The sequence below is a fragment of the Epinephelus moara genome, chromosome 14 (genome assembly GCF_006386435.1).
Source record: "Epinephelus moara isolate mb chromosome 14, YSFRI_EMoa_1.0, whole genome shotgun sequence".
Lineage (NCBI taxonomy): Eukaryota > Metazoa > Chordata > Actinopteri > Perciformes > Serranidae > Epinephelus > Epinephelus moara.
This window is the reverse complement of record NC_065519.1, coordinates 5,402,250-5,425,793: the sequence shown is the minus strand read 5'-3', so window position 1 is coordinate 5,425,793 and position 23,544 is coordinate 5,402,250. Positions and strand designations below refer to the sequence as shown.

Here is a 23,544-nt window from a genome sequence, read left to right as displayed (position 1 = left end):
GACAACATTATGGAAAGGATCCCTACAGAGACAGACCTTTATTTTACAGAGTAAGATCCTTTTTGTTTCACCAGAAACAGTCCCAATATCGCTATTGTCAAACCTCCCAGACTCCTTTTTAAAAAAACAGTGATTTTATCATCGTAAAACATTATTTCAAGTCAAGAGACACAAAATAAAACTCACAAAACTATCTTGGTTCATCTTTTCACTGTTCCAGCAATCAAGTCTGGTTTGGTTGAAATTAACCCTTAATTCACCCAGTTAGATGTGATAATATGCTGCATCTATACACACTAAAATTACTGCATTTTGGGGCTGTTTCTGGTTAAACATAAAGGATCTTACTCTTTAACAGAAAGCTCTACCTCTAGAAGGATCCTTTAGACACTTGGAATAATAATCAGAGCCTGTCAGTGGCACTTTTAATTGACGGTGCGAACAAGCCCTGAGAGGTTACATTGCAGCCTGTTTTGCCTCGCTTCAAAAACTGTTGCTCCCATGAGTCACTTAGACACAAAAAATGGGAAAACAAGGTCCAGGTTGACAAAAACTGAAGTGACCCTTTAATGACTCACAGGACTGCGACTGGTTAAAATTATGTTATGATCTGGGAAATGTTAATGGCCTATAACCAGTTCCCGGATCATAACGCAGCTGTAACCATTAACAATTCACAAATTCCATTAAAGAGAGGTCAAACTGAGGCGGTTTGGGTTCTCTGTGGCAGGCGTCCAGGCAGCGACAGATAAACAATTTAGACTTAAGAATAAATCACATCGTACAGGACAGTGAAGTGTTCCCCCAGCATGTAATTAATCATCTTAACTCTACAAGGCACTGTGTTGATTGGCTTCTCATTTGAACAGACAGAGTCACAGGAGATTAAACTGTACAGAGCAGAGGGCTGGAGTTTATCCACTTTCAGACGTCACATCAATAACTTGTGAAAAAGCGTACGTAAAGATCGTTTAAGAATAAACTGAGTGAACAGAAAGAGAGCTAAACCCCAACCCTGTGTGCTTCATACTGACGTGATGTGTGTCGTCGCCTACCTGCGGGTGAGTTTGGAGGTGAGTTTGGAGAAAAGGTTGCTGGTGCCACGGCTGCGGGTCTGAGAGAGAGGAGTGGCGTCGTGGGAGAGGGTGGGTGAAGCCGGTGGCCCGTTGTACGTGGCTGTGCGGCGGTCTCTCAGCTGGCCGCCGTGGAAGGTGCTGCGGCTGGCGGTGCCTCGCGGGAAGCGGAGACGGTCGGGCGTGGTGGCGTTGGCGATGCTGTTGATTGACGCCACCGGGTTCCTCTGGCCGCCGGGTGACGCTGCGACACTGCTGAGGTGGAGGGAGAAGAGTGGAGACAGTTAGGGTCAGAGTTTAAACCAAAAATCAGACAGTTTTTCCACTGCAGATGTGTTTCCTCACTGAACCTCAACACATGTTGGTGTTTGTTATTCAGTAAACCTGATGGAGCAATTGGCATATTTAATAGACATGGTTTTAAATGTCTTCCAAAATAAACACGCCAGATTTTACAGTGAAGGTCAACAGTTTGGTGCAGAGGCAAACAGCTGCAATGGAAAAACCTTTATTGTTACCAGTCGCATCACATTTCCCTCCTTATCTTTAAAAATGGCCGAGAGCTTGTTATTCCTACGTGGATCTCTAACACTGCCATGAGTTTTAACTAAATGAATCTTGCATGTTAGATGTCAACAGGGTAGGAAATTAAATAATAATATATATCGTCCAATCACATTAGCTGGTGGATTCAGACACTGAATAGCCAGTTTTGTTTGGTAAAAAAAAAAACCCTATCAGTTGGTAACTCTTGGTTTCCTAACTTGGTTTACTTTGACGAAAAGAAAACTTTTCTATGCCCCCTTTTCAAACAAATAGCTTTGTGAAGTTTTGAGCCACAGGGACTGGATCAGGAACTGAAAAAGCTTCCTTTGAACACTCCTGGTTGTGCTTCGACCGTGTCTGTGATATTGTGCAAATCTGCATTAAATTAGCCCGACAACAGATCTTTGAAAAATGTTCAAGACTCAGATTTCATTGTGTTGTTTGTTGAGACTGTTGCTCGACTCTGATAACTGAAAGGAAGTCGCAGAGGAGGTGGAAAAGGAGACTGAAAATGTTTATTCATGCTTTAATAACCACATTTTAACGAAGAGCAGATTAAAATTTGCTCCGCTTGTTCTCAGAACCCATCAGCTATCAATCTAACGCAGTGGTTTCCAACTGGTGCAGCCACGGGGTCCAGATTTCTCCTTAGTCATTAGTTCAAGGTCCATACAGTTTAATACATTCAGTGTCACACTCGCGTTTAGCGATGTTTTCGAGTCAGTTTGCTGTCTCTGTTAAGTCGTTTTCCGTTAGTCACTCACTCTGCAGCAGGAAAGGGCACTTAGCTCAGTGCCAGAAATTCTATGTACTTAAAATTAAGTGTTTTTTTTTTGTTTTTTTTTTAAACAAACTTGACACGTTTGCGATTCACCTGCAGCCCATTCATAATGGCCCCGCTATGTCAATGTCTATAAAGCCTCCAAGGGCAAGGGTTGATATTCTGGGCTGTAGCCAGCAGATATCCGAGTCAAGACTTCTTTTTAAATGTGCCAGCGTTTTAGCTAATCTACATAAACAGATATCTCCATATTAATGCAGACAACTCAAATAAATAAAAACCTATATGAAGCTGACAGGTCGTCAGACATAGCCAGTGGGTTCTGAGATTGCATTTCAGCCAATGCATTCCACCTCTTCACATGGACTGTTTACCTGCCGCTCAGTAGTAATGGGACAATACTACTCCGACTACAAACTGACTACAAATAGAAACTCAAAGGGAAGTCAAAATACTAATAGTTTAGTTTTTAAAGTTAAAAAAATACCACAAGAAACGTCAACAGCTCGTACGGATGTTGATGCTCGTGGCACTGATGGTTGTCTACTGTGAGAATGAAGCTGCAGACATGTTGCACACACTTTGACAGGCAAGTTTAGACCCTGTTTTCTGAGGTCTCTGAGTTGCTAAAATGGTCCCAAAGCCCCTGGAAAAAGATCTGTTTGGTGAAAACAGGCTACAGTTGAGATGAAAGGACAAAAACCTTATTAAATAAAATGTGAGCGACAGTGTGGGAGATAAAGTGCATGAACTCACCAGCTAAAGATAATTTTAGAAAAGAGAAATTTAACAGATCTAACATTTGATGTTTGTTAATTTCCCACCCTGAGCATCAAGCTCCTGACGTGTACAATGAGGAGAGTGAGTTCCCTGATCAGTTAGACTCTAAACAAAAACAGACGATGGGTCTGAGGGGACAGCGGGGGAGCCGGTGAGCGGTGGAGCTCGGCTCGCCGTGTTGCGGACACGAACAGGTGAGGGGGATCCAGACGGAGAAGAAGATCAGGGGGTCAGAGTTCACAGCAGAGGATGGAGGAGAGATCAGGAGCAGAGCTGTGAGAGTTCTGTTATTGCAGCGGAGACACGAGGTCCTCCAGCTCATGGTTGGCAAACATAGAAAAATATTATCACACACAGAGTTTAGGAGCTCGTTCATCAAAGCATGGCAGCTTGATTTAAGTGTGACGATACATATTTTTCTCTACTTGTGCCTCCACTTGTATCAGTGTCTGAAATCTACACCCACCGTGTTCCAAGTGCAGGAAAAATATTTGTTTATCTGCTGCAGTGATAACACCTGATTGTGAAACCTGAGTATCTGATCTTTCATACTGTTTTTTCATTTAAAATTTCAAACATCTGTGACCACCGCTTACTCTGCGACTGTAAAAGATCAAATAGAAGCAAACCCTTTATATTTAAAAGGCTAATTAAAGGTAAAGTCAGCAGAAGCAGTTTTGGTGTGAGCGTGCTGTTTGAGGTACTGGCGAGACAGTAAGACACAAACCAGGAAGTCCAGTTTGGTTAGCAGATTAGTTTGTTTAAAGGCTCATCAGAGGCCCAATGGTTTGTAAAACTCCCAAACAGGACTTCGAAATTCTGAGAAGTTTTCACAGCTTTAACTATTTTATAATTGGTTACAACAATCTTGAGAGACACTTGAAATATGGCGTTCACATTACAAGCTACTAGGAATGTTTCCTTACTTTGCTGGTTGACGTCACATTGCGGCAACAGTTTTTTTGAAGATATTTTTGGGGCTTTTTGAAAGGGGGAGAGAGAGGGGATGACATGCAAGGTGAGCTAGTGGGCGCCCCTTCAGTGCAGTTTAACCTGGATCAACTCAAGTCAGTCTTACTGCAGCCATATTCCAATATCAGAATCAAGGCTTTTTGTTATGATGCTGCCTTTATTCAACTTTTCCACGCAGTACCTGTGTACAAAAAAGCATCATTAACAGGTTAATGTGACATATTATGATTTAATGTTAGTTTATTATTTCTGGGGACGCAATGATTCAGTCCGATCAATCAGCTCTGACCTTGTTAAGTGAATCTGGGATCGGCCAGATTTTATTTAAATACACTTTTTAGGCTGCGACCATTTTCTGTGGAGAGCTGACATCAGAGCATAAAGCTGCTGCTGACATTACAACATCACTTCCTACACATTATTCTGAATAACTGCATGTCAAAGTGTCAGCAATGACACTCGAGGTTCGCTAATATTACCAAAGATTTGCTCCACAGATTTTATTTTATTTTATTTTATTTCCCCCGATTTAAACATCTCCTGCATTAGGGGATGTTATGAGAACCAATACTTGTGCATCAAAAAATGAACATGTGATGGTACTTGATGTTCTCCAGTATCGTAGGTGCTAGGAATACAATTCTTCTGGACCTGACAGGGCAGCATATGCGCCTACATACGTTCTAGTCTGCTGTGAGACGCCAAAGGAAGAAGACGAACTTATTCCAGCACAGAGCAACAATAACAGGTGGAAGACGGCATTAGGTACAGCTGCAGCAACAGCTCTGCCTGGACTTCTTAAAATGAAAAGCTTTTTTAAAAATTCTTTGCAATGGAAGTGCTACGTATTTACGCTTGTGACAAACGCCAGCAGCGTGACGAGGTGCTGAGCACTTCACGATTACTTTTTTGCTTCTTCAGGTTGCAAAATGTTACATTTTTTACCATGGTCTTGAATTAGGTATCGAGAATCATGAAATTTCACTGGTATTGATATCACCTGCTAAATTTCTTGCAGAGTGACATGGCTATTCTGTGGTTGTTTTGAAACACTGCATGGACAAAAGACGGGTTTCACAAGCTGAATAAATGGAGAACGGTTCAAAATGAGGACTAACGTTACAGTCCATAACAACAACAAAATTTTAACAAGTGGATTTTAAAGAATCCTCTGGAGGAGCTCCGTTTGTTTAGCAGGTTAATTTGGGTTTGAGTTGAGTGGTTTGTTGAACAGCTGCAGAAGCATAAAAAAGCAAAGTGAAGAACTTTCTTTGTTAACATAGAGAATAAGTGCAGCACTGACTCTGATCACAGTTTATCACTGCAGCTCAGCACTATTTTACCCTTCAGAAAGTCATGTCTTTTACCTGCTTGTGGCCGATGAGCGTAACTTTCAGACACTGACAACCAAAAACAAGTTGTTTTCCTTTCTGTGCCTTGCAGGAAATGGTGTCCATGGTTTAGTCGAGGGGTTACAGAGTGTGAAGCTGGCTGGATGTGTGGGTTAGCGAGGGGCCAAACAGGGGCTGAGACATGAGAGGAGACAGACAGGGGGGTTGTTGGAGGCCCTGCCGTCTTACTTGGGGGAGCAGTAGTCCAGAGCGTAGTAGGAGTGGGGCAGCGTGGCCCAGCCTGCCTGGCAAACGTACAAAGGGCCGACGGTTTGATACCTCAGCCGCACCGAACTGGACGAGGCACCGAACGCAGCGGCCGCAAAGCCAGAGGAAGGGCTAGTGGCACAAGCCATCTCAGTCATGCTGGTCATGCCACAATGAAAAAACAACATCCCCCCGAACCACAAACACACAGGCAGAAATGAAAAAATAAGATGATGAGAAAAAGGGGAAGTAAATACAAGAAAGAAGGAATTAAAGAAAGAAAATAAAAGGATGAAACAAAAAGGATCCTGTCTGGATTTTCTTTCAACAAATGGTGAAACACTGCTGTTAGAGTCTGGGAGGCTGACGATGATATTTTTGTATATCCATATTTACGAGCCTTGAATTTGACCACATTCTTGTTCATAATGAGGAGCTTTGCATTCTTGTTGGGCAGAAAAAGCTCCAAAACAGCATTTAGACCACAATACTGGCACAGGAAGCACTGACTGCTGGTGAAACAAAATAAACAAACATACTGGCTTCCACAACAGGTTCCACAAAAATGTACAGGCTCAGTAATCTCATTACAAACTGGAGCTCTTTGTGTCGACTGTACGCCCTGTGCTGACGCAGAGTTTGGTGATGAAACCAGGTCAAAGACAACAAACATCCTCTCTCACCTGTTCTCCTTCCCGTTGGGGATGACGGAGAGGCGGTCCGTGTTGTTTCTGTCGCTGCAGACGTACGTGTTCCTGCGGGTCATACCTGCCGACGCAGTGTTATTCTGCAGAGGAAATCAGATTTTACATTAATACAAAACTGTTTTAGTCCGTTTATGTCAAACCTTTGATTAAAAAAACCATAAGAACAAACAGTTTATTGTTTCCAGGATCAGCTGCAGCTGATGCAGTTTCAAGTCTTCAGATAGAAATGAAAAAATGAGTAACAGTCAGTTTGTAACAAGACTGAACAGGTGCATAAACCAGACAGAAGTAAGACAGGTTCAAAAAGAGATAACAGAGTTTGAGGTTAAACCTTTTCAAACCAAGTATTTAGTCTAAATTAGCAACAAAACTAACTGAGCTTGCACATATTTTTTGGTCTTGTCCATATTTTAGGAGTTAACTATTTAGTCTCAGAGATTTTCTGAAGATTTCTAAAATCTGATTTCTCCTTTAACTTTTCGTACCTTGGGAATATTCCCAAAGGCCACCAGTAAAAGTGACACATACCCTTTCAAGATTTATGGCTGCAAGTTAAAAAACAATTACAAAATGCTGGCTACGGAGGAACCCTCCTCCTGCTGCCCTTCTGAACAACGTAATCCGCTCTATCTGCTCAATGGAGAATATGACTGTCACTCTTAAGCCTAGTTCACATTACACAATTTTCACCGCGATTTTGACGTTGCGGAGGATCGTGAGAGCTTTAAGGTGTATCTAACTGATGACATGCTTGCCTTGAGTTGATGACCCTGTTGTTAGGATGTGACTCAGCATCTGACGCTTACTACTTGAGAAAGACTTTGGCAACAGCAGTAAAGGCTTTTCAAAACATGTGGCTAGACTGTCCCTTAATTATGATGAAGCCCATCTGATGTCACTGCAACCTGCTTGAAGGCGGTCAGGCCTGCTTTGGCCCGACTCCAGAGATATTCCATCTAGAGAGCAACTCTGCACATTTAACTGGTAATGGAAATGCTCATCAATGTAGCTTGGTTTGGCACTCAAAGTCAACTCAGGTAAAGCTTTACACGTTGCACTTGCAGCGTGAAGCTTTCAAGATGAGTATCTTGATGGAAAACGTTTTCAATTTGATAAAGCTCTGCACAGAACTGTGTCTTTAAATAATTTGTTTTTAAGTTCTGGGAAGATATAATTGACCCCTTGTAAGTGTTACTGGCAGGACGCTTGTTTTTGGCTTGAGTTTGGTTGATTCATGTTTCCCTGATAAACAACAGGAAGCTGCAGGAAAATGAGTATTTGCTGGTGTATTTTAACTGATAAAGAAACTCACGCTCGGGCCGGTGGTGGCGCCTTTCCTGCGGTCAGGGATGTCAGCCTTGTTGGGGTTGTTTGCGTTGCCCAGCAGAGGGCTGGCGGGTGGAGCCCCGCGGCTCCCTGGAGTGCTGGGTTTACGCAGCTGGACTCCGCTCTCCTCCTTCGCAGTGTTCTCTGCTGTGGTAGTTTGACTCCTCTTTGGATGAGACATCCCCGGAGGGACGTTCTGACCAACTGCAGAGAGAAACAAGGAGGCAGATGTGTGACGGATGAGTCAAAAATGCTGTTTGTACCTCTGGCAAAAAAGTCCTTTTTTAAATGTAAGTGTTTTTATCTAAAATGAGACGACCTACATTTGGAGAAGAATAATTCTGACACTGACTCAGACTGACTGAGGACAGAATCATCAGCACATTAAGGTATTTTTAAAGAACGCAGGGTGATTTAGTTCATAGCTGAAAAAGATATCTGTCTGCTATTTATGTTGGAATGCAAATTACTGAGACTGAAGCCATATATTCCCCCAATATGGAGATTATTCAACAAAAATTTTGATAGTTGAATCAGGAAAAAAATAACTGGTTTCAAATTTGAATATTTTTGTTGGTTTCATCTGACCAGCAATCAAAAATACATCTTGACCTCTTCCATTCTGCAGGGATGTCGACATTCCTGGCTGTCTTTTGGGGGCTGTAGCAGGCAGGTATCATATAAAACTAGAAGACTAAGGAATCCATTGGTAACAACTATGTCATGCTAGCTTGTCGGGAAGGTAGTTAAATAACACTCCAAAGTCAGGCAAAATTTTGGCGAATGAAAAACTGGCACGGCCATTTTCATAGATGTCTCTTGACCTCTCACCTCAAGATATCTGAATGAAACTGGGCTCTGTGAGTGCCCTCCTTTACAAACATGCCCACTTAGTGTTATTCCCATGCAGCTTGTGTTATTTTCGCCTATTGTATTTGAATATTTCTGCACACTGGGGTCCTAAAACAGTCCTGAAATTGCATAAATTGGGTCTGACTGGAAAGCTGAGACTCTTGTGGATTCAATGAGCCCAATTTTATTCATGTGTGATGGAGTTAGTCCCCTTAGTCGTCATTTCATTGTGGTGAGATCATTTTTTTGAACAGACATCACTATATAGGACGACCTACAGTGAGCTCTAGGATAATCACAGCCTCATGAAACTCTGTAACCACAAAGCAGAGGAGTTGGACATTCAAAGGATGGATGGCTTTTATAGGTGTAGTTACAATAAGGAGAGCTCTCTCTCTCTCTCGCAGTTTCCAGAAGAAAAGTCCTTGCCATCCAGTCGTTGAAAAAGTGTAAGAGGTTAGAGACCAAACAATCACTTGCTGTAGTTGAAAAAATAATCTTCAGCTTAACTGATAATAAAACGAACCATTTGTTGCAGCCCTACATGTGTTAAACTGTGATTTAAAACACTGCGATTTTGTGCCAACAAAAAAGACAACACAACTAAAACACCTGGATGTTCTTTAAAAGCTCGCTGAATAACCGCTGTGTTAAAGCCGCAGTTTAAAAGGTTCTCAGTGTGGCTATTTAAGCTGCAGATCTAACAGAGGAGAGCAATACACACTGCAGTCATTGACAAAGCATTATATCACAGTGGACAGCACTGAGCTGTGCAAATAAGCTAAAGGTTAAAGTGCCTCCACCGTGTAACTGTGTTTGATTTAACTGCTTTTATCAGCCTGGCAAAGAACTACTGAAAGAAAACAACCTTTATCAGGAGGGAGAGGCACAACTGAGTTTGAGTTGTGGGCTGTAAAGACAGAAAGAGAAGGCTTCCACATCCAGTTTTAAGCAATAAAGCTTTTTGAATGATTGATATTTTATTTACAGACCTCTGACTGAGGAAATGAAACACTGTGTCCTCACCTTGTTCGCTGTAACGTCTCTGTTTGTGGTTGGAGGAGACGCTCCTCTGGACTTTGAGGTGGGAGGGCGACTGGCCGTTGAGCTCGCTGTTGGGCCTCGGTTTGGCCAGAGACAGGTTGCTGCTGGAGGCCGACTCGCTGGGCTCCAGCTGGGAGGACAAAGTGACAGATTTAGGTCTAAACATTTAGTACATGTACAGAAGTATCATTAATAATCAGCAGTAGAATGTAAGCAGCAGGCACGTGACTGACAAGGGACAAAACAGCAGGAAAATATAGCCCTAAAGTCGACCTACTGTCGTGTACTGAACTGACACCAGGTTAATGTTCATACCTCGGAGGCCTTCCTGCCCAGCAGCAGGTAGGTTGCTGTGATCTCATCATACTTCATCTTGGCCAGAGAGTCCTGGATCTCATCCAGGTTGTAGCCCATCCCCACCATCACATCTGCACAAAACAAAAACACACACACGGGCTCAGTTAGATAATATTACAACCAACATTTTAACAACAACATCATTTATACACAAATAAATGACTGAATGCTCAAAGAGACTAAAATGATAGAGTTCAGTGTTCATAATTGTGAATAGTAATCCACAAACTTGGATCTTTGATGACAAAAACAATAATCATAAGAAATATCTAGCTGAGGAATTATTTATCTTAGAGTTTCGATGAACTGTTTTGGGATAAAACTCTAAAATTCTGTATAATTTTGATAAGGATCATTCAATACATGCTGTTAGCTCTCTCCACATATCAGACGACGTCTTCACTGCACCACCTACACACTGTAAACAGGTGATCTCTTCGAACCCGTTCACATTCAACGGAGCAGTGTGACTTGTGTTCTGCAGATATTCACAGTTTCTGCTCCCGATGCAGCAAAAAAAAAAAAACAGCAAGAAATATCCAGTGGCAGACGATGTCAAATCTGCAGTCTGGTATTTTGATGCTTCTCAGTGCTTATATCATGAATGGTTGACAAGGATCATGTTTATGTGACGGCGTGTGAAATGATTCAGGTGATTGAATCCGGCTGCAGCAGCAGAGTTCAGGTAATCAGCCCCCTGCTCTCCAGCTCTGCCTCGACCAATCAGAGGCAGAAAGATGCTGATTGGAGAGTGAGTGTGAGAGAGTATATATAAAACGCACGCGCACACACACACACATACACACATACACGCGACCATGACGCGCTGCCTCCCCCATCCTCCAGCTCACGTTTGTAGCAGCATGCCAGGTGAAGCAGAGTGGTGTTTTCCTGCTGCAGCTCCAGTCTGATCTGCTTTAAACATTTATCTGTGCGCGCGTCACATGAAAGCTTTTACCCCTTCTTCTTCTTCTTCTTAACGCTACGCAGCTTATTAATTTTTAAAAAACACTTCTCCTATCTGAAACACGTTGGAGCACATTTCTAATAGAGACTGGTTTCTCAGTAAAAAGGTGTTGAGATGAGTCATGAGCGGGTTGGTGTCTTGTTTTCACCAGGATATAAACCTAATTTTAAGATCAAACTCTTTATAGTTTAAAGGAACACTTCACCCCCACAGGGAACATTTGTATATCAATTACTCACCCCGAGTGAATTCATGAAGAATACTTCTCGCACGCCTCCACAGTGAAGGAAGCAAAAAAGGCATGATGAATTCAAATAAAAGGGGTCCACATTACACAACAGCAAAACTATATCAAAACATTTGTGTACAAACTCTCACAACTCATGCAGTGTAATCCAAGTCTCGTTTATCCAGTTGTATGCTCAGAGCTTCACAAACAGACAGCCCTTTCCGATGGGGAACTGAACTACAAGTGAAACATATCTATGCTTTCTTGAAAGCCAGACTCCATTGACAAAAACAGTCATTTTACCTCGCTGAACACAGGAGCTGCTGGTCTACTGCTGCCTCGATTAGCTAGTCCGTTTGTTTTATAGTGTGATTTTGGTGTTTTAACGGGTTAGGGCAGATTAACCAAAGTCACATAATAACCAAACAAAACTAATGATAGAGGCAGCAGTTGACCAGCAGCTCCTGTGTTCAGGGAGGTAAAATTACTGTTTTTGTCAATGGAGTCTGGCTTCGAAAAGAGCATAGATAAGTTTCACTTCTAGCTCAGTTCCCTGTCGGTAAAGGCTGCATGTTTGGGAAGTGCTGAGCATTCGACTAGATAAATGAGACTTGGATTATACTGCTCGAGTTGCGTGTTTTGATATAGGTTGCCTACTGTTAAAGGTGGACCCCTTTTACTTCAATACATCAAGAGTTTTCTCCGTTTTTGGATTCTTTGTTCACCGTGGAGGCATGCGAGAAACACTTTTCTCCACAAATTCAACCAAACATGAGTAAGTAATTGACGTACAAATGATAATTTGGGGGGGAAGTGTCCCTTTAAGTTTGTTGTCTTAAAACCAAATACTCCGATAAGGCCTAAAATGCGGTATTGGGTATCGGCGAGTACAGCCTATGACCAATCCAATACCACGTAATGCCTCACGTTATTACACATATGCACGCTACAGGCAAATTAAACGGAAACGGAGCGGCGTTTAAAAAGCATTCTACTGTAGCCTTTAAAATGTCTTTTTTACCAAATTGTGTGGCTGCACTTTAACCTGTGTCTTGATCTGTGTCAACACTGGATAATAATAATAATAATAATAATAATAATAAAAGTTTTATGGCATTCATTCCACTATTATGTATTCATTTCTTAATATTTTACATAGAGTTTTAGGAGTTGAGACATACAACAATTCATATCCCATCCATTTTACGCACTGGTATCTGATCAGTACGGTTCAGGGATCGGAATCGGTATTGGGAAGGAAAAAGTGGTATCGATACATCTCTATTATTTAGGTTGGATAACTCTGTCTCACAAAAGACTGGAAAAGAAGACAAGACACATTATTTAATTACTATTAATTTCGAAAAGAAAGATGCCTTTGCTATTTTCGTGTTTTTGACTTTCTCTGTTGTTTGAAAATGTGACCTCCACTCTCTGGTCCTGACTTGTATGACTATATAGTCTCTTGATTCTCAGTATTTTTAGCAAATGATAGCTGTGAGATTTCTAGTGCTGCTCCCCAACAGCCAACCAAACATTAGTTGACCAGAACAGTCATTAGTCGGCAAGATTTCATTGGTCGCTTAGTTGCAGAAAAGAAACAATAAACAAACAAACAGCCTTGTCAGAATAAATTATCACCTATATGACTGGACCATGTGTGAATTTAATCTGAAAGGACAGACACAGGAAGTGGCCACGCTCAGCAGTCAGACAGGAGTCAAGTTAATTTCCAGGGCTGGTACCTGCGGTTATTCCACAGGCTAGTTAANGGGCCTATATTAATGATGGTTCATTAGTACGGTTTGTATTTCTCTGTAATGTAGCACAGTGTTAACAATGTTACTGATACTATTCTTTCTCACACCTTCAACTCAAACCACCAAAATATATCATTTAATCATTACATTAATATCGTAAACACGCAGGAGACTAGTTGACTAATGGACCTAAATGGCGATGATTGGTAGACTAGGAAAATTCTGGGTCAGTCCTAGAAATTAGGAGACCTGAGGGGACATGAGGGGACCTAAAGTGCTAAAGAGCAAATATTCTATATGTTTAATGTTTTCATAATACCAAAAACCCTACAAATTAAAATGACTCATCCTGTCAGACAGACTTTTCTCGCTGTCAGGGTGGAAAAGCCTCTCAGGCAGCGTCTGATCATCACGTCACACTAAAAAACTCTCCTCTGAAAGCCGTGCTAATGCCATTATTCCCGGTGGGTTAACAGCTCTCCTCTGCTGCTCTTAACTGAATGACATCTCCTAAATGTGGTCGAGTAAAATCTTTCCACACCAACGTGGAGTAATCCATCCCGGCAGATGTGATAAATTTAGGTAAACTAATTAAAAAACACACCTACGTTGTGATTTAAAAAAAAACATCTGTCTCCTGTACACATGAGCACTTTGTTTGTGACCTGCAGAGAAACATCCTGTAAAAACCAGCTGCAGCACAGGGCGACAGAAAGAGGGGAACTATCTCTGCCTCTGTTACCAGGCAGAATACGCGATAATCACCTTTCTTCATCGCCTCTTTATCACGTTCACCCTCCTGCTTCCTCACAACATCTCCGCTCCTCTTGTTCTCCTCAAAATGTGCACAGAAGTCTTTATCTTCAGAGCAATAACTTATTTTTATTAACAGATTCTGACTTGCTTTAAATTGTATTCAAACTGATATACTGCATGTTTTAAACCCTTTCAGACATTAAATATATAACTTTGCTTTCTTCATCCATCTGTTAAAGGAACTGCTTTTTGAAGTGGTTACGTAAACGTTCGTTACAGCTTCATTCAGACATGACAGCAGCTGATGCCTCTCTGCTGGAGAACGGCGCCGAGCTTTAAAGTCATGTCATCAAGAAAGGGTTTTCTGTTCACTCAGACTGCTTCACTGATGGAGTTTAAAACCTTATATCGCAGTTAAAGACTTAATTAAAGTCCACTGATACATTTTCACATTAATCTTAACGTAATTATGAAGCAAATTCTCCATCAGTGCACGAACAGAGTGACAAGATGTTAAGATGGGACTCATTTAATTCCCATTTGCTCATGTTCAAGGCATTACACAAGAAATGAGAAATAATAGGAGGCAGTGCTGATGTGATTACTCATTTTTTCCGAACCACACATGGAAATATCAATCTTTACAGACTGGGCTGACGTGAGACACAACTAAACAATAATTTTCTTGATTTAATCTTTCAGTCTGGAATAAGTGGCAAATAATAAAAAATGTTAAATCGCATTTTCCCAGAACTAAATGTGACGTCTTCAAATGTCTTGTTTTGTCAGACCAGACTGTCATAGAGGTCAAAGAAAGCCAGCGATAATTCACCACAGAATTTTCTAGAACTGTAACGAATGTCATGCATTTGAAGCATTTACTCATGTTTTCGATGAAGCTTCAATTGTCTGTTGTCATATTTTATAACGTTAACCCCCCTTAAAAACAAACAAACAAAAATAAAAATCCTTAAACAAAATCATCCTTCTTTGAATAAAGCAATTCATCAGATTACATAAGTTAGTCTTCTTTTATTAAATCAACTTTCCCTGATGAATAAATGTAATTTATGGTGCTGTTAAGACTGCTACCAAACCGCCCTGCAAACAGTTTTACAACCACAAAGGCTGAACGCCAACAAATATGAATTTAAGCACAATATTTCACTAAATAAAATCATGTAGTGAATTCTGGAAATCATTACAACCACAACTGGGATCTAATTGTAAAAATAGTAGAATACTAATAATATTAGTGTAGCCTCATTTTTATCTGCAACTGTGCGGGACACAAAAAGGCACGCAAAAGCCTGAAAGTATGAAGTACAGCCCTAAAAATTTCTACTTAAAAAAGTTGTAAATTTACCTCTCAGCAGCTTAAAATTGACTCATTAACACAGTTTACAGACTGAATAAATTGATTTTATTGTCTTTGTGCATGAGATGATAACTGATAATAACTAAATGTATTATAGTGCTCTTTAAGAGACAGATGACATGCGTTTTATCGCTCCTGTATTGAACTTTGTGCTGCTGCAGCCTTCACGTTAAAGAGGGCCTATCATGTTTATTTTCAGGTTCATACCTTCATTTAGGTTTCTACTAAAACATATTTACATGCTTTAATGTTCAAAAACACTTTAATTTCCTCATACTGTCTGTACTGGAACCTCTCCTCTGATTGGTCAACTTCTCTGGGTCTGCCCTATGTCTCTGCATCGTCATTGCAGACGAGGAATGACTGAAATGGAGAATAGCAGCACTTTCTACCATGAAGAATAACCAATAAAAGCATCTAAACACAACTGGACACGTCCCAGCAGGAATACGATCTGAAACCAGGGAGAAATTAACAACATCACCAACTGAGATTAAAAATTTCCCTGATGTTAGCATGTAGCAGCGTAGGCTACATGCAGTAGTGTGCCTGTAGCAGGTGACCATATAAGGAAATCCATCATGAGCTGACGCCATCTTGTCTCAGAAATTATTATTTTTGTATTTAAAGTGATCTGCAGTGATCCACTCCGTTTTCCTGCTCACATGGACGCTCTGCCACAGATGTTAACATCTTCAATGCTACATTTGCTACGTATGCTACGTATTTAGGATCAAATCTACACCTCTCTAGTCTCTATAACATGGTAGTCATATTCATTTTATAGTGAAGAGTGACTGGAACTGTTGCAAAAATGAGCAGCTTATAAACATCAGTGAAAAACGAGAAGATGTTAACAAAAGTAAAAGACGAGAAATGCCACAAGTGAAGCTCAGGGATACGTTTTATAATCTTTAATGTACTATTTATCAATTAATTAATTTACTTATTTGCTTATTTATCGATTAATTTATTTCTTAATGGCAAAAGGAAAATATATGCTACCTATATTACGGTAAACAGATACAAATACATATAAAGGACATAAAATGGGAGTCATTCTAATTTTCTCCATGGTTACCAAATATAACGACAGCTTGTTTTTTTGTCACAGAGAGGAAAGTGTGTCCCAAAGCTTGGGCAGGGTCCGGTTCGGGAAAGGCCCATCAATATTTGAAATTTCGGCCATGTTGAATATGAACATCCAACATTATAACATTTTTATATATGACAGAAAATCAGGAAAAGCATAATAGGTCTCTTTAATCTGACGGTATTAAATCCAGTGCTGACAATGTTACAGAAATCTGATTAAGTCGGACTTTGTAAAATCGCTTTTGTGACTTTTACATTAAATTTACTTGTCTGAGACCAACAAAACTGACGACACATTTACGTAACGAGATGCATGTGCTGTTTTTTTTTTTTTAAGGTATTGTTCACATCCCTCCTGAAGTCACGACAGTTTAAAGCATTTAGTGAGAAACTAAAATATGCAGTCTTCTTATCTATGAAAAGGTTTATATAAAGTTTTAAATGCATTATTCAGGATTGAGGGATTCCTCTGCAACATAACAGCATCTCCTCTCCAGCTTGTCTTTTTCCTGCACTGACTGGGTGACTGGGAGTTCGCGGCCGACACATGTGCACCGACAGCCAACCCCAGCTGCTGTTACATAAGAGCTCCCCCCGCTCACAGCTCTCATCCAGGGCACGATGGGGAGGCTTCTCTTCTCTGCATGCAGCAGCACGACTCCTGTTTATTTATTCATCATCACGTTTCATCTTTTCTTTTAAAGATTCTTCAGCGCTGAATAATAATGAGAGCGGCTCTGTGTTGTGAAGCCGCGACCCCGCTAACGTTTAAACGCCTCAGATTGAGTTTTCACTGTCACAGATAGAAAGAAGGCATTTTTCTGATTGCAGATTAATATTAGCAAAACATGTTTTACCTATTCTCTTCTGATCCGTGATGTCCAGCTCTGGTTCAGTGTAAGGCTTGAGCTCGTCCTCCTCAAATCCTGCATTGATCCATCGATCCTTCATGATTTGCTGCAAAAGGAAAGTGAGACAATTAGAGCCCAATTCGATACTGGATTTTTACTGATACTGATACTTTTAGAGTTACAAAATACGACAATGACAGCAGATTTAAGGTCCGTACCGCACTCCAAATTATGTCAGTCAAATCAGATCTGGTTTTTCATTCCTTTTAAGTCCATGTAGAGTTTGAGAGTCTAGACAGGGTTCGGTGGGACGTTCAGGGTGACAGTGATGTGCACGTAAATAAACCAAGTCAGCCCTCCGAACCAATGTGTGTTAACTGCGCTATGGATGAATCGAAAATGTGCAACAACATTTTTTGTTGACACCAGATATCAAACAAAAGCCAGAGACTGTATCGTATCAAGTTGCTGTGAGCTGTACATTCACTACTTCCAAGCAGAAGGCAGAAGATCACATTTTCTCAGAGAAACAAGGCTGCTCAACTTAAAAAATCTGAGTCGACTGATGATTCGAAGCATTCGATTTGACCCTTGGGAGGAGCCCTGCTATAACTGTTAGGACTGCAGGTTAAAGCTGGTATCTATAATGTTTTCTGGATTAATAAAAGCCTGTCTGATACTGGATTGTTTTGGGGGGAATATTTGAGCATACAAACAAGTCAATAGGAACATTTTTGCTGATATTCATTTTACCGAAGATACACAAACAGTTCTGATGAGGATCCCTCAATTTTAAAAAGCTGATTTATATAAGGCAAGATATTTTAAGGAAAAATCTAAAGTAACAGCTTATCTTAAGATAAATTAGAACTTTTGCATAACAAAGTAGGAAAGAGTACAAGTATAGAATATAAAACATCGATAAGGTGTTGTGTGTTTTGTCCTGCACAGTTTCTGAAGCCAGCAGAGACCATTGACTTTTCTGTGCTGTGATTACTTGTTACCCTCTCAATACATTAGTCTGTGTCGAGCTCCTAGAGACAATTAAGTATAAAACGCAGCTTATAAACAGCCAACAGCGATACACTTCAAATTAAATAACCTGAAAATGAGCTGGGCTAAATGAAGAGGCGGTCTGCTGAGCAGAGAGACTTATCAGAGGTTTAGTGGCGAAAGCAAAGGAGGAAAAGGACCAATCGTCTTGACTTCACCTTGACTTGCTAAATGTGTTTTACTGAAATAAGAAGCACATGAATGAGTCTTCCTTCAACTTATCTGATGTTGTCTTCATTGTCTACAATCTCCAACGGCATCAGAAAGTCATTGGACACAACATAAGCAGCACAAGCTCACCGATACTGTGGTCCCAATCATGGTATCTCCATTTGACATGAAATTAAATGTATGAGGCTACGGCGGCACCATGCAAAGACACCAAAATCACTGTATGTAATCAACATACAAATATAAATCCCACTGAAGACAGAGCAGGTTTCACAAATGTCTATTTTTAAAAGTCAGAGACTGTACATGAATATCTGCTCTGGTGTTGAAGTGCGTTTTGAAGTGCTTCTGTCTTTGTATTGCAATGTTTAAGTGTATTTTTAGCACTGGCTGCTGCACTTTAAAGAAAAGGCATGATATGATGCTGCCCTGTCACAGTAACGTCCATGTTGTGCTGCCCTGCACCTCATGTGTTTGCACCTTTATTTTTAATTTGCAGCTGATCAATGGCTCTCTGGGGGTTTTAATGAACGGCAGAGCCAAACTAATTATCGCTGGTCGTGCTCTGATGTAACCGGAGCTTCTGCCATAATCCAGGGCAATCATGAGGCATCCGAGCTCGACACATGTGACCCTCCGAGTCGAGCCAACGTTTAGTTTAACTCACTTACATTAAACGAGACGCAGCAACACTGTTTCCGTCTCATAAACAGCAAATGAAATCAAACCTCTTTGATTAAATGGCCCATTTAAAGAACTCAACACCGCCTTTAAAGCTGATCCAGTTCAGCGCTCACGTGCCGAAAATAATCTTGAAAAGACATGATGTTTAATATGTTAATGATATACTGCTGGGTGTCAGGCAGGGCTGCACGATTACAGCTAAAAAAAAAAGATCATTAACACTTTTCTGACAACGTGATGGCCGCTCTGATTGATCTGTGGAACGATTCTCTCTCCGGCCGATCTCCCTCTTACATCAAACACAACTATTTTAATCTCAGCAGACGTTCTGAAAGAAACCAAATGTCTAAATATTTCTCGTATTATCAGATTATGAGTTGTGGAAAATTATATAATGATGTTTAACTTGTACCTGTCAGAACATTGTGACACATTTATGACCTTTAATAAAATTTATTCAGAGGTCCAAACTTGAGCATTAACTTGTGTAGTTTCAGGCCATAAAGCAAAATGTGTTAAATATAATTTTAAAATAAATGAAATGGCTCTTAATGATACTAGAATCAGACCTCTCTGACATCTCAGACTCCAGCTAGACTTTGGCTTGTCTTGATCTCTGCTGCCGATGTATGTTGACTTGACTTTATTTTAAACTACAACAAGAGTTAACTTTACTAACATGTGCTTCTACTATACCACATTTTATTGTATTTTTTCTGTACTACATTCATTTAACAGCTACAATTACTGCTTTCTCGCCACATTTTTAATACAAAAACATAAGGGGTAAAACAAGGAGGTACGACATGCAACAAAGGTCCCACAGCTGAATCACACCAGGGGTGTTGCAGTCATATGACATGTCCTCTAAGTGGGCTTTCCGTGGTCATTAGTGTTTGGGGAAACACCGATTTCACACACAGATTACATTACTTGCCCACCGCCCTCTCTGTCATTTAGCTTTTTATTAAATAGACATGAAACCCATTAAGTTTATTGTCACGCAGCAGCACCACGTTCATTAAATAAAAAACTACAGTATGTAAAATACTAAGCGTGTTATCAATAATTGGTCAGGTGACGGACGACTGAAGTTGCAGCACAGAACTTTTTTGCGGTGTGTCCCGCACTGTTGGAACTAGTCGGCCCTTGATGGCTTTTTTTTGGCTAATTCAGTCTGCTGAATCGACAGCGTAGCCCATCGGTGAGTGAAATCACTCTGCAGTTCACCTCAGTGAACAAGAAGACAAAGAGAAGTGAGGACAGTAAACTAATGACTCAAGTCAAGAGGGTCTCCATTCATTGCACGTCAGCTTTCTATGTCCTTGTCGGAGATGGTGTTGCGTTCAAGGTCCCCCCAAAAAAACGGGAGAAAAAAAAAGCAGAATATTCAATTTTTATTTTTTTTTCCACAATCAACTCCCGTGCCATCGAACAAAGCTTCGAAGCTTCAAATTTTTTGGGTCAGCCCTAGACCCACGTTACCGAGGTAACTACGACTTGAAGGTTGAAGAGACCACGGGGATGATAGAGGAAGAGGTGGAGAGCACACCCCAAAGGGACAAGAGGGAGATGAAGAGGAGGAGTGAGCTGCTGCCAAGCTGCAGCCCAAAAGACAAAAAAAAAAAAAACTCATCAAGTTCTCTACACCAACTGTTACTGTCTCCTTTATGTTTTAACTAAGAGGAAGATCTAAAGATCAGACGTTAAAGATTAAGTGCTCCTAATGTATGTTTTCTTGTAAACTGTCCGGCGTAAGAGGGGAATTTCCTCACCTTGGTATCCCCAGCTGTAACCATACACCCTTCAGTGATTTTTAAATTTGTGAGGACACAAACCGTAAACATGAGATTCAGCCTACTCTGGTCTCCATCATGAATAAACCTCCTTTAAAAGAGGTTCATCACCTGAACTCAACGGTGCTTCCTATTAACAGCGGCTTACCCTCGACTCAGCTGGTTTTACTGAAGTACCCTCGAGTCACAGATAAAAGGCAGAGAAGTGAAAAAGAAAGACAATTTTGGTACAAACACGAGAATGGCGATGCATTATTCATGGTTACAACATCAGAAAGAGGGAGGAGAGTGTGGGCCGGGACGCACACAGAGAACAGGACACCGTGGGCGTCAGAGGAGATGATGCAGGAGGGAAGGGGGGTTGCTGGAGAGGTGGAGGATAGATGGCATTCTCCGATGGTGCAGACGTGCTGGGTGGAGTGTGAGATAAGAACTGAGAGGTATATTTACATTTTCTGCGTCCTCCCTCACCTCGAGAGTACCCCGCTTGGCCGGGTTGAGCACCAGGAAGCGCTTGAGGAGGTTCTCGCAGTCTGTGGACATGTAGAAAGGGATGCGGTACTTCCCTCTGAGGACACGCTCACGCAGCTCCTGCGGGGAAGACAGCGACAACCAGGGAGTTAGGAAAACACATGGATGTCAGTGAGGACACCATGCAGATAGTAGCATTTGTTAATGTCGACATTTGATCGTAGCAAAGAGATAAAGACTGGCAGGAATCATTTTAAGTTCAATTCGATCTTATCTATAAAGCCCAATATCACAAATCATATCCCTCTTTCCTTGGACCCTCACAGTGAAGGAAAAACTCCCCCAAAAAACCTTTAATCACAAAAAAAATGGTTGAAACCTCAGGGAGAGCATCTGAGGAGGGATCCCTCTTCCAGGACAGACAGACGTGCAACAGTGGTGCAATAAGTGGCTCTATCATCTTTTACAAATCATTTCACAGCTAAATAACTGAGACAAATATAATGATATTTTAGCCAGTAAACCGTAACTGTAGAAGGTGGCGAGCACTGCAGAATTAATGGGACATTTGACAATCTGGACACAAAGAAATAAAGGTTTACTTTCTCAGCAACCAGCTGAAATGTGTTTTACTATCCAGGTTTTCCCACACATTCACTTATTTGTAGCAGCCCACAACAATAAAATCTGCTGCCGCATAATGATTTTTTATTTTTTAAACTGGACCCTTTATTAGGAGCCCTGTTGGAATATATTTATTCATCTTCTTCATTCATTCTGTTCGGTTATTTATTGCCCAACACTTGGAGTACAGAGCGCAGTGAAAGTGAAACTTAAACATTCATTGTGCTGGCCGGGTCTAAAAGTTCATTCACCTCTGCAGCAGCTGCTCCTCTAACCCATCAATCTGATCAGCTTTGATTGGTTTGACTGATCAATTATCCACCCCAAGACTTGCGAAGACTTCCGCCTGTGCTGCGTTCATGGACCCGCAAAAACCTCCAAATATAGAGAGGGGGCACAGACTGATAAAATGTGAGTAAAAGTGATTTTACTTTCAAAAATAAAAAAATATCTTTGCTCAGTTCTTTAAGTATTTAATTAAATTGAGGCTTCGATACAGAGCAGAAATGTCTGATTGTTTTATTATTATTTATGCATTCTAATTTTAGATTTATTTTTTTTCAAATGATACAATGAAAATTCAAACGTAGAGTGTTTCCATTACAGGTGACATCACTCTATTACGACCTCAGTTCTCTGTACATGTCTCCATGATTCGGTTACGTTGCGTTCCCTTTCACAAACCTTGGCAGGAAAATCTAAACTCTGTTTTCCAGCAGCTCTTGATACCATCAAATGTATTTCTCATCCCACCTGTCCACCTGGAAAAGGTCAAATGTTTGCCCAGCACAAAAGCAACACTTGAATCTATTATTTCCACTGACTCTACTGTCGCCTGAGAGTCTGACTTCACATACGTTCCAGTAAAGACAAGGAGGAATACAGTACATTACTGGATCTTAATGTTGGTCTTGTCTCTGCTCAAGCAGACATCTGTGACACTTTCTGAAAATACCTTAAAATAAGATATTGCAGCTGGATAAGAGGTAATAAAACATAACACTTATATTCAAATCTCTTGGTTATTATTTTTTACATGTTCTCTTCTCTGATACTGTGAACATTTGCACATTCTTTAGTCAATATTTTGCACATTCAACCCTCTCAATCATTTGTAATTGTAAACTTCTATTTTATATTTCTGACCTGACTTTCACAGCACTTGGGTTTCATTGTCTCTGACTTTATTTATTTTTACCATTTTGCACCAAAACACAGAGACAAATTCCTTCTTTGTAAAAATCTACTTTGCAGTAAACTCGTTTCTGATTTTTAAATAACCTTAGGCTAAACATAAATATCAACTGTAGTGCATCCACACTGTCCTACCTTGAGGTTCTGTCCATCAAATGGCAGCGAGCCGCTGACCAGCGTGTACAGTATGACCCCCAGACTCCAGACGTCCACCTCCGGCCCGTCGTACTTCTTCCCCTGGAACAGCTCCGGTGCTGCGTACGGCGGTGAACCGCAGAACGTGTCCAGCTTGTTGCCCATGGTGAACTCATTGCTGAAGCCGAAATCTGCGATCTTGATGTTCATGTCTGCGTCGAGCAGCAGGTTCTCCGCCTGAGTACAGACACAGGAAGGTTATGATCATTCTTAGTATACTGTATCTGAGCTTATTCAGTCTGTTTTTTTAACTGACGGACATTTAAAAGGACTTTAAGCTACTT

General features: G+C 40.9%; 1 protein-coding gene across 18 annotated transcripts in view; it reads right to left on the bottom strand.

Annotated features, from left to right (window-relative positions):
* Positions 1-23,544, bottom strand: part of mark3a (MAP/microtubule affinity-regulating kinase 3a) — an 85,330-nt gene that overhangs the window by 19,372 nt on the left and 42,414 nt on the right. For 10 of the 18 annotated variants that reach the window (XM_050062735.1, XM_050062740.1, XM_050062739.1 and 7 more), the window contains exons 8-15: positions 23,201-23,437; positions 21,227-21,367; positions 17,079-17,178; positions 9,995-10,107; positions 9,662-9,809; positions 7,770-7,987; positions 6,434-6,537; positions 1,056-1,328 (exon numbers count right to left, since the gene is read on the bottom strand). In XM_050062735.1, the coding sequence (XP_049918692.1) occupies positions 1,056-1,328; positions 6,434-6,537; positions 7,770-7,987; positions 9,662-9,809; positions 9,995-10,107; positions 17,079-17,178; positions 21,227-21,367; positions 23,201-23,437 (1,334 nt within the window). The remainder of the gene's footprint in view (positions 1-1,055; positions 1,329-6,433; positions 6,538-7,769; positions 7,988-9,661; positions 9,810-9,994; positions 10,108-17,078; positions 17,179-21,226; positions 21,368-23,200; positions 23,438-23,544) is intronic. The other 8 variants (XM_050062737.1, XM_050062742.1, XM_050062741.1 and 5 more) reach the window with 3 other exon arrangements.